The 10,806-nt window shown below is 57.7% G+C and overlaps 1 protein-coding gene across 1 annotated transcript; it reads right to left on the bottom strand.

The window, feature by feature from the left end:
- Nucleotides 1-715: 715 nt before the first annotated feature.
- LOC308593263 (epiplakin-like) lies at nt 716-9,371 on the bottom strand. Its single transcript, XM_081205428.1, has 2 exons — nt 8,090-9,371; nt 716-3,546 (listed from the first exon to the last, which is right to left on the bottom strand). The coding sequence occupies exons 1-2, from the start codon at nt 8,479-8,481 to the stop codon at nt 792-794; spliced, it is 3,147 nt and encodes a 1,048-aa protein (XP_081061554.1). The 5' UTR covers nt 8,482-9,371; the 3' UTR covers nt 716-791.
- Nucleotides 9,372-10,806: the final 1,435 nt, after the last annotated feature.

Raw genomic sequence — 10,806 nt, 5'->3', positions numbered from 1 at the left:
AATGCTCTGTCACAAGAGACCAGGGCCCTGCGGGACTTGACATCTTTCTGCAGGGTCTGCAAGACAGAGCTGTTCCACCAGGCCTTTGGCCAAGGCACAGCCTGACCCCCTCCTTCGGTAATCCTCACAGAACTCTAGCCCAATGGTTGCTGTTAATTTGATTTTGAATTGATTTTAAAATGAATTGATTTTAGAATGCTGTGTTACTTTTATTGTTTTTAGCTGCTCTGAGCCCGGCTTTGGCTGGGGAGGGGGGGATATATATATAATGTATTATTATTATTATTATTATTATTATTATTATTATTATTATTATTATTATTATTTTAAATCCCCAAAGAAGGAGAGCTTCCCACCCCCCAAGGGAGACCGGTCAAACGGCTCTTACTAGCAGAAAGTTCTTTCTGAGGTTTAGCCATCATGGTAGTCCTTTCCCCAGTAGTCCTTTCCTGGCCAGCTAAGGGTACCCCCCACAGCTACTCCCTCTGTGAAGACTGCACAGTTCTTTGCATCAGGACTGGCCGGTCTGTCCTGTAGATGAGGCTGAACTGCCTGCCTGGATGGAGCCCCAAATCTCTGCTTCCCCAATTAACCCCCCTCGCCCTCCCCCAGCCTCCCTCTTATAGTGGCCTACTTACACTAGTATCCCCTGCCCTCCCCCCTCCCTTCTTGGCCTCCCCTTTCCCCCTCCCCCACCCAGAAGGGGGTGCTCTGCTGGCCCCCCCACTGCAGCCGCCAGCAGCTCTCTGCTCTGGAACCTGCCGCTTGCTGGCGGCTGCCTTGCTCCAGAGCTACTCCTGCTTCTGCTCAGGCCCATGCACAACGGTGGTGGTCATGGTGATCTCACTGTAGGTCACCCTCCCGGCTTTGGGCGCTTCTTGTTCGTGCGACTGCAGCAGGTCGTGCACAGAGCCCGACTGGGCCTGGGACGGCCCAAACATCATGTAGGAGGCCTCAGGGTGCAGGAGGCCAAGCAGGTGTGGGATGCTGGTGGAGCTTCTCTGCCTGTGCGCCTCGACAACGAGGGCAGAGAGGATGCTGACCATCTCCTGGCTGCTCAGGGCTCCTGTGATGTATCTCACCAGAAGGTCCTGTCTTTTGGCCTCCGAGATGTACGTGGAGAAGAGCAGGTCCCACATGGAGATTCTCCGGCCTTGGAACTCCCCGAGGGGGAACTCGAAGGTGAGCACCTCCACCGTCCTGTCTGAGGGGCTGTCTTGGGGGAAGCCGGCGCTCCTCGCCTCGCTGGGGGCTCCTGCCCCTTGGCTGGAGACGCTGGCACGCCGACCCTCGCCCGACTTCTCCTCCCCTACTTTGGTGACGATGCCCGTGACCACCTTTTCCATTTGGTCAGCCGAGAGGATCCCGATCCGGTACAGCTTCAGGACCTCTTTCCTTTTCTTCTCTGGGAAGTACTTGGAGTGGAGAAGGTCCCACACGGACACTTTGCGCCCACGGAACTCGCCGACAGGGACCTCGACCATCCTGGTCTTCAAGACCTTGTCCTTCTCATCCTGCCCTTCGTCATCGTCATCATCATCAGCGTCGTCATCGTCGTCTTCCTCCTCGTCGTCTTCCTCAAGTGATGTTGCTGGGGAAGAGGCTGCCTCCTGGGCTGGGGCCTTTTTTGGCATTTGTTCCAGAGTGTAGAAGAGGTCGTGCAGCGAAGCCAGGATGGTGAGCATGGAGGAGAGATCCTCAGCACTGAACTGGCCATCTCTGTACTTCCTCAGGAGCTCCTCCTGCTTGTCTCTTGTGATGTAGTGAGAGAAAAGGAGGTCCCACACGGAGACCTGCTGGCCCCGGAACTCTCCGGCGGGCAAAGTGACCATTTTGGCCTTCAGCACATCATCCGATTGCTTGTTGGGCGAGGGGTCTGCAGCCTTGGCCTCCTTGGCTTCCTTGGCCTCCTTGGCCTCCTTGGTTCCTGATGACTCTCGGCTCCGACTTTTCACTCTGATGGAGAACTTCTTCTTGCTGGCTTCTGCTCTTTCCAAGGTCTCACTAACAGCCAGTGTCATTTGTCCAGGGCTGAGCACCCCTGTCCTGTATAGCTCCATCAGCTCCTGTCTCTTCTCTTGGGAGAAATATTTAGAATAGAGAAGGTCCAGTACAGGGACACTTTGCCCTTTAAACTCTCCAAAGGTCACAGGGATACGCACCAACTGCAAAGATTGCTTCAGTTGTCTCTCCTGGTGGTCGGCTCTGTCCCCTTCGCCCTTCGCCATGCCAGTCACCTGACCCAGCCCTTTGGCTTTCTCCTCCTCTATTTTGGCCACAATGGCAGTGACCACCGTCTCAATTTGCTCCATGTTGAGGATGCCCATCCTGTACAGCTTCAGGATCTCTTTCCTCTTCCCCTTGGGGATGTACTTGGAGTGGAGCAAGTCCCACACAGAGACCTTCCTCCCACAGAGCTCCCCAGCAGGCACCTTGACCACCCTGGACTTGAGCGCCTTCACCATCTCGTCCCGCTCGGATGTCCGCTTGCTCTTCTCTGCCTCCGGAAACGCTGTTGTTTGGGTGGCTCTTTGCTTTTTCACACAGCTGGGGTTGCTTCTGGCCTCCACCTCGGTGATGATGGTCGTGAGGGTCTGGGTGATCTCCTCAAGGGTGATGGTGCCTGCTTTGTACTGCCTCAGCAGCTCCTGCCTCTTGTGCCGGGGGATGTACCTGGAGAAGAGGAGGTCCCAGATGGAGACCTCTTCGCCCTGGAAAAGCCCCACGTGGACTTGGGCCGTGGCAGACTTCAGGCACCTCCGCAGATTCTCGTCCACATGGACAGACCCTTTGTCCATCACCTGAAACATCAGCAGCCCAGTGACAGGGTCAGGAAAGCACCTGGGCAGCAGCTGCAAGTATGTGAGGTTGTCGCGGGCATTGGGGTCAAAGCACCTTCTCGTGTGGTTGGCAGGGTTGGAGACCAGGTGGAAGATCTCTGCATCCAAGTAGCCCCACTTGTAGGCCACCTCTACAGGGAGGCGGTGGCTGTGCATGGGGTGGATGAGGCCCCCCGTGGCGACCTGAGCCTCCAGCAGGCGGATGCCGTGGTCCTTGATGAGCAGGCCTTTCTTCATGGCCTGAAAGAGGGAGATTTTGCTCCCGGAGAAGGGGTCAGTGTAGCCTGTCACAGCCTTCTCTGCAATGAGGAGAGTGTTGAAATGCTCTCGGTCGACCAGGCCAGCGTTCTTGGCATCCCTCACAGACAGCAGCCGGTTGTTTGTAAAGTCCACGATGTAGCCTGAGACGGCCTGGTGCTCCAGCAGAGCCAGGCCCGTCCCGTGGGTCAGGAGGCCTCGGTGCATGGCTTGCCGGATGCTCAGCCTCTCCTTGCCAGGCTCCTTGAGGATGCCCGCAATGACATGGTCCTCGCTCAGGTCGGTCGCACACGGAAAGGGCCAGCGTGGCTCTTCACGGACTTGGACTATTGGGGCGGCGTCCGTGCCCCCCTTGGGGAGGTGCTTGTCCTGTGGCATGGCTCGGGTGCAAGGGGGTCCAGGCGTGTCTTCTGGGTGGGTGATCGTGCAGGGGGAAGCAATAAAGTCTCTGGAGGGAGAGAGAGGCAGAAAAGACTTTGTGAGACAACTGTGCTCCCATTTGGGGGTCACAAGGGAGGCTGTTTTGCAAAGAAGAGAGAGCAGCCAGTGCCAGGCAGGCAGGGGAGCATTTCCACACCTGCTGTCTGTCCCAAATGCAGACCTGTAAAGTTGGCCCTGGGTGGCACGTCTGGATCCTGCCCTGGGCAGAGGTGCTCCCTTGCTGGCTGCCAGGAAATGCACAACTGCCCTGCGAGGTGTGCCCCAGACATCTCTGGGATAAGCAGCACAGGCCACGCATTCGGCAATGTCATTTAGCTGTGGCATCGCCAGCAGGTGGGGACAGTGGGAACGAAGGTCCAGGACGCCAGGAGGGCATTGGCTTAGAGAAGGCTAGCTCACGGCCATTTTCCAGGGTAAAGGTGAGAATGCAGACCAAGCCCCTTCCCAGACACTTCTCTAGGATGATTCTCCAGCACACGTCCCCTCCCCATAAGTCTCGCCCACTCCTGTGCCAGCCCTGCCCCTCCTTTGTTGACTATTCAGGCACCAGGTGGGGTAACTGTGCCAGTTCAGTACCTGCTGGGGATGATGCCTGGTGCCGGGGGGGGGGTGTTTGGTCCTGGGGCAGAATTCCTGGCCAGGCTGCCTTGGAGGAGGGACTCTGCTGAGACCTCCTGTGACAGGAATTGCTTCCTGGGATTCCACCGGTTCAGGACAAGTGGGACCTGACGCTAAGCTGCTGGGGCCGCGGGCGGAGGAAGAAGAAGACAAAGAGGGTGCCCTGCTTGTGCCACGGGGCTCAGCCAGACCGGCCTGGCCAGGCATGTGACCCTGTCTTTGCCCCCAGCCAGGAAACCTGTTTGCAGGCCCTCCATCCGTCCGTCCACAGGCTGTCGACTCACCTGCGTCATTATGTTAATTGCCGTGTTTTGGGGCTTGGCGCTGTTCGCTTTGGCTCATCTAGTGCTCAAATTGGAAGCGGGGCTGCCTGCCTGGTGAGGTAATGCCCCAAATGCACCTAATTGGGGCTGTGGTGGAGCAAAGCCACTTTGCTGGGGAGGAAGTGGAGGAAAAGGGCTCCTTTGGAACAATTTGGGGAAACCACACAGGAGGCAGGGTTCGGGGGATGGGCGCGTGTACACAGGAACTGCACACACCCTTCTTCCTCTCTGTGTTTGTGTGAACGTGCCTGGGGCAAGCACTTGTCCTCCCCGCTCAGTCGCAGAGTCACAAAGACAGGTTTGGATGCAAACACCCTCAGCCTTCAGCTTGAGCGGAAAGGGCAGAGAAGACCCACCGGCCCCTGGCTCTGACTCACCCCCCACCCACTGCAATGGCCGGTGTGGAGAGGCAGCCGGGCGGGGGGGGGGAGCCCCATTCCCCAACCACCTATTTAGTGAGCATAAGAAGTTGGGAAGAACGCTGCTGGATCAGGCCAAAGGGGCCCTTCTAAGTCCAGCATTCTCTTCTCCCTGTAGCCCCCCAAGTGCCCCTTGGGGAAACCAGCAAGCAGGACTCAGGCACAAAAGCAACACTCTCTCCTCCTGTGACTGTGGAAACAGAATCATTGAACAATAGGACTGTAGTCAGAAGGCACCTCCAGGAGAATCTACTCTTCCCTTCTGCAAGGCAGGAATCGCTAGTACAGTGGTACCTCGGGTTACAGACGCTTCAGGTTACAGACTCTGCTAACCCAGAAATAGTACCTCGGGTTAAGAACTTTGCTTCAGGATGAGAACAGAAATTGTGCTCCTGCAGCGCGGCAGCAGCAGGAGGCCCCATTAGCTAAAGTGGTGCTTCAGGTTAAGAACAGTTTCAGGTTAAGAACGGACCTCCGGAAAGAAATAAGTACGTAATGAATTTGCATCCTTCCCAATTTGCTCACACAAAGCTTATGCAGAGGTTAGATTAAATCCAGTCTTTGCTGAGCAGTCTGTTTGCAGGGAAGTTGTGCGTTGATTCCTGCTCCCCTCTCCCAATTTCCTTGCAGGGCTTTGGGAATCCTCCATCCCACACTCTTTTCTGCTTCACTTCCCTAAACACTGCTGCTCTTTAAAAGTGGATTTGTGGCGCTTGGGTAACAGAGGGATTCAATCCACTTTAGCTTGGCAAACCTCCATCTGCAGCCTGTGCCTGAACCCCTTCCACACGATACAGGCACAGGGGAGTCCGCATGAAGGGCCAGAGTCACCGGGGACCGAGGGCTGTGGGTGCCCCCTGTCCCGCTTGCCAGCTTCCCTGTTGGGCATCTTCTTGGCCAGTAGGACTCTTGTTATGACTTCAGTTAGAGCTAAGTGGAACTTCTGTCTGCAAAGGCAGTCTACCCCACTGTGCTGGGTGCTGTAGTGCAAAAAGCAGTGAGGGGGGGTTGTACCCCCCCTCCATGTCCCGCTTGCGGTCTTCCCAGTGGGGCATCTGGGTAGCCATGAGGGAAACTAGGGCCAGGCTAGAGGGGCCCACCTGGGCCTGATCCTGCAGGGCTGTCCTTGAAATGTGGAATAAATGACACAGCAGATTGCAGTGAAAACACAAAAGTGCTTCCAGGGCTCTTGTGGCAAGTGCAGCCGAGGACCCCTGGGAAATGCAGCCAAGAGCCCCTCAGAAGAATGTCAGCAGCTGGATCAGGCCAGAGGGGGGCCCCTCGTCCAGCATCCAATTCTCAGTGGGCAAAGGGGGTCCCAGAGGGAAGAAGCCCCCAAGAGCAACCGCAGCAGCAGAGCTCTCCCCACTGGCCCTTCCCAGCAAGGTCACCTCCGGCAGCCAAGAAAAGATGCTGCCATTGTGGCCATTAGGCTCATTCTCCCTGCATCTGTCTGATTCTCTTTCAAAGTTGGCCTTGAGCCCCATCAGGGGAAAAGGTGGGCCAATGATGATGATGATGATGACGATGAAGGTCATCTAGGTTGGCGGCCAGGGCTGCCTCCTGCATAGTTTTAACCGTGTGCTTCATGTGGAAGGACGTCCAACCTCCAACTTCACTGAATCTACGATCACGAGAGGGAGAAAACTTTCTGCACCCCACACCCAGTCTTGCATTGTTCAAGGCCTGGTGTCCAGGGGGCTCAGAAAGGCTGCCTGCTCCCTCCTGCTTCCCTCTCTCCCACTGCGGCTTCTCAGAGGCAGACGGGAGCTGCCTGGGCTCCTCCAGGTGAGTGACAGGCCAATGGAGCCGGATGCCTCTGGAGTGCCAGGAGGCAGCCAACCACATTCCATGCCTGCCTAATTGCCACCCGAGGAGGCTGGCCCGGTGCTGGAGTCCTGGAGGCAGAGGCCACCTGCTCTGCCAGGGCCAGCCAAGCAGAGGAAATGACACAACAACAACACAACAACAACAACAGGAGGAGGAGGAGCCGGGAGCACAACTGCCCAAATGGCCTCCTGCCTTTGGGGCCAATTTGCCTAATGGTCAGCTGGCCCCTGAGCCTTTCTGGGGACCTGTGGGGCTGGCATGAGCCTGGCACAGGGAAGCGGGGAGAGGCTGTGCTCTGGCTTGGCCCGGGTGGGCCTCAGGGACTTGGCACCAAAACACGGGGTAGTGGGATCGGATACCCCTCTGAGGCCGCAGCAGCCGGGTGCAGAGAGGGGTGCCCCCCGCACTGCTTGGTGGAGCTGCTGGCCTTCCACTAAGGCCAGCAGGATCTGCCCCTTATCCCCTCCTCTCCTGACAAGCACCCCATTGCAGACCCTTCCTGAGTGCCTCTCACCCCACTGCTGCTACTTCCAGGTCCTGGCCAGCAGCTGAGCAAGGCGGTCCCTCCAGGAGCCCAGCCTCCTCTCCCTGGTGCTGAGCTCCTGCAAACAAGGTACCGGGCAGCTCCTCCTGCTCCTGTTCTGCATCCTGCAGCCCCTGGGGCTGGGGAAGAGTTGGGGGGCCAAACAGGCAGGTATCTTAGCCACACTTGGGGCACGTCTGGATGAGGGAGTTTGGCCAGCCTCCTGTGGGCTCCCCATGGGGCTGGGGGGCTGGAACCTGCAGCTTTGTCCTCTAAGCGTCACTGTGGCCCAGGCCCCCATTGGAAGTGGGGTGCAGAGTGGAGGGTGCAGCCGTGTCTGGGTGGGAGCGCTCCTGCAGAGAAGGCTGCAGCCTCTTCTCGACGTTGCTCAGTGGGCGACTGAGCTGCGTGTGGGGCTGGTCTGGTCTCCAGCCTCCACTTGGCTGCTTCAGCAGCTGGCCAGAGCCCCCTTCCATCCCTTCCTCCATCCCTCCCTCATTTCCCTTAATTGGGTCGGAAAGCCACTCCTGCGCTCCTCTCAACCCACAACTTTTTAAACTGAGTGAGGATAGGGAGGTCTTGAACTCAAGGGGCTGAGGGGTCCGCCAGCTGCCCCGCTGGAGAGAGGGGGCTGGAGATGATGGCTCCTCCACCCTCATCCTTGGGCTCCTTGCCAGACCCTGACTGGGCAACCCCATCCTGGGGGTCTAGCAGGGGCCTCAGCATCCCCTTGCCTACTTTCCTCCTGAGGGATCTGAGCAGGAAGGCACTGCTGCCTCCGCCTCTCCCGCCTTGGCACCTCTCAGGTGCCCCGCAGAAGGTGCCCCCAGCCCCTACCTGAAGGCTCCTGGTGAAGCGCTGCTCTGATCTCTTCTGCCTCGTCCGGCTGCCTCTTCTGACTGTCCCACAGGTGCTGCTGCCTCGGCTTTAAAGCTGGCCACCCCGCCCAGCAATGACACATGGCCCAGCCCTGCCTGCCAGGCCAAGGTGTGGGGCAGGCACACGCTGCTGCCACAACAACAGGGCAGAAAGAAGCCTCTTCCCGCCTCCCCGGGTCCTCCTTTGCCACCAGGGAACCATAGGCCCAAACAAGGGGAGGGGTCTTTACAACCGGGGGTGGGGTTATTTTTGGCCCCTGCCCTTTGGAAAGGCGTCTCCATTTTAATGTGGAAGCCCAAACAGAAACAAGCATAAAACCTGAATGCAGCGCAAGGAGCAGGAGGCATCATGCTGGAGTGGTGGGGGGGTCAGAGGAGGGCCAGGGAGAACTGGGTCCCAATCCCACCGCAGCCTTGCAGCTCAGCCTCTCTCAGCTTAGCTGACCTTGCAGGGCTCGAGGGGAGGAGAAGATGGGGCAGGGAGAACAGCCAAACTGCCCCCCAGCCCTGCTCCTTGGAGGAAGTCAAGGAGCCCCCAAGACCAGGCCAGCAGCTCCTCACAATAAGCCCCCCCACCGAAAGAGCGGCTTAAGCCACCCCTCTGACACCCCCAGGAGGCAGGCGGCTGAGGAGGAAGCCCCTTCTGCCAAGGGGGAAGACCCTGGAGAGGAGCCTCTGCCCTCAGAGCCCATCCTGCCCCACATGGAGGAGCCTTTCAGAGCCCCCGGAAATGAGGGCCCAGGGTACCCCCACCATAGCCAAGCTGGGCCAAGGAAGGCCGCCTCCTCTTTGCGAGGGAACACGATCTGGCCCAGGGAAGACTGCAGAGGGGTTGTCATCCCAGTGCACTGAGCCGCTGCAGGGGGACACGGTCAAGGGCCCCCCAGGGGAGGAGAATGCCAGTGGGGTTCCCATGCCCTCCCTGCTCCCAGCTGAGCCTGCTCTGGAGTGCAGGGTGTGGCAGCAGAGGGGGCACAGCCAGCCAGCCAGCCAGCCTCCCTTCCTCCAGCTGCCCTCGAAGGTCCTCCCCTCTTGTGGCTGCATCTGGAAGAGCCTGGACGGATGGAGGCGTCCCGGGTTCAACTCCTGACAGCTTCCTCCTAAATGAAGTCAAGCACTTGACTTGCAAAAAATAAATAAATGCAAAGTAACTGCCTCCATGGAGCCAGCCTTACAAAAGCTGAGAGCTGAAAGCCAGAGCTGGGCAACAATGCAAGCAGTTTGGTCACCAATGCCAAGTCCCCCCCCCTTGTAAAATCTAGCCCAAAGAGGTCAGTAGCTCCAAGCCCCCCCCCAGCATCAATTTCTCATACGGCACTCTCCCCCCCCGCCAGGACACCCCATGGGGGTCCCTGTTCAGGGCTGGGAGCAGGCAGGCAGGCAGGCGGGTCTTTCCATCCCTTGGCTCTAGGCCTGTCCCAAAGACCATCTAGTCCAAGCCCTGCAGTGCAAGAGTTGCAGCTGAAGAATCCCTGGCGGATACCCACCATCCAGCCTGAGCCCCCAATCCCATCACAGCCCTATTCTAGCTCATGGCTGGCGTTAGATAGTTGGGGGGAAGTGGGAATGGAGGGGGGGTGAGAAAAAGAGGGAGAAAGTGATAGAGACAAGGAGCGAGGGAGGTTCTGGGTGTAGGGAATTGGGGGGGGCACTGGGTGTCAGGGTGAATCTGAATGTTTGTGTTAATGAGTGTGTGTCCCTAACTGGGACAAAGTGTGCCTCTAATGTGTGTGTGTGTGTGTGTGCGTGTGTGTGTGTGAAGACCCTGACCACTGCCCGCCATGCCCACTTGCCTTTGCCCCCCACCCCATCCAGGGCCACCTGCTGCCAATGCCAAGAAAGGTGCCCGCTGCCACTCTAGGGACTGGGCGCCACCCAGGTTGCCTCTCCCCTTGTGGAACTGGCCATGGACTCTCCCTTTCCAGCCCCCTTTGGCCCATTCAGGAGCTGCTCCTCCCTCCCCTCCCCCTCCCCCTCCCCCTCCCCCTCCCTGCCTCTCCACAAAATGAATGGGAGCTTAAAATATGCCTTGGTGCTGAGCCCTGAGCCGGGGTGGGGCGGATTAATTAAAGCGCTGGACACTTTTGAGTCACGCCAACATCCGAGGCCTTCCTGGGTGCAGGATGCGCTCTCTCCCTCCTGCAAGTCTGCACATCTCCCACTGCTGTCTTTTTGGCCGGCCAGTCCAGCTTCGCACCTCACTGCAATTGTGTCTATGTGTGTGTATGTACTATTGGTGTTTGATTACAGTGGTACCTCTGGTTATGAACTTAATTTGTTCCAGAGGTCCATTCTTAACCTGAGGTACCACTTTAGCTAATGGGGCCTCCTGCTGCTGCCGCCGCGTGATTTCTGTTCTCATCCTGAGGTAAAGTTCTTAATCCAATGTACTACTTCCAGGTTAGTGGCGTCTGTAACCTGAAGCGTCTGTAACCTGAGGTGTTTGTAACCCGAGGGACCACTGTACTTGTTGATTATTAGCATTCCTATGTTTTTAGCTTTTTCTGTTTTATCTGTGTTTTTGCATTTTGTACCTACACAAAAATGTGGGCTCCAAATAGATGTACCGTAATAAGCACGAGAGCAGGCAGTCGGCTCTTTGCTCCTCCGTCTGCCCAGGGACAGGTGGCCATTTCTTTACCTGGAAGGTTTGCTGGCTGCTTCCAAGACCAGCAG

The sequence above is a fragment of the Podarcis bocagei genome (genome assembly GCF_964188305.1).
Source record: "Podarcis bocagei genome assembly, chromosome: 8".
Taxonomy (NCBI): Eukaryota; Metazoa; Chordata; class Lepidosauria; order Squamata; family Lacertidae; genus Podarcis; species Podarcis bocagei.
Note: the sequence above shows the minus strand (reverse complement) of the source record. Positions and strands in the feature narration are given on the sequence as shown.

Coding starts and splice junctions, on each gene's coding strand:
- LOC308593263 (XM_081205428.1), bottom strand. CDS start 8,481: ATGATGCCTCCTGCTCCTTGCGCTGCATTCAGGTTTTATGCTTGTTTC. Junction 3,547..8,089: donor GCTTCACCAGGAGCCTTCAG/GTAGGGGCTGGG, acceptor CTCTCCCTCCAG/AGACTTTATTGCTTCCCCCT.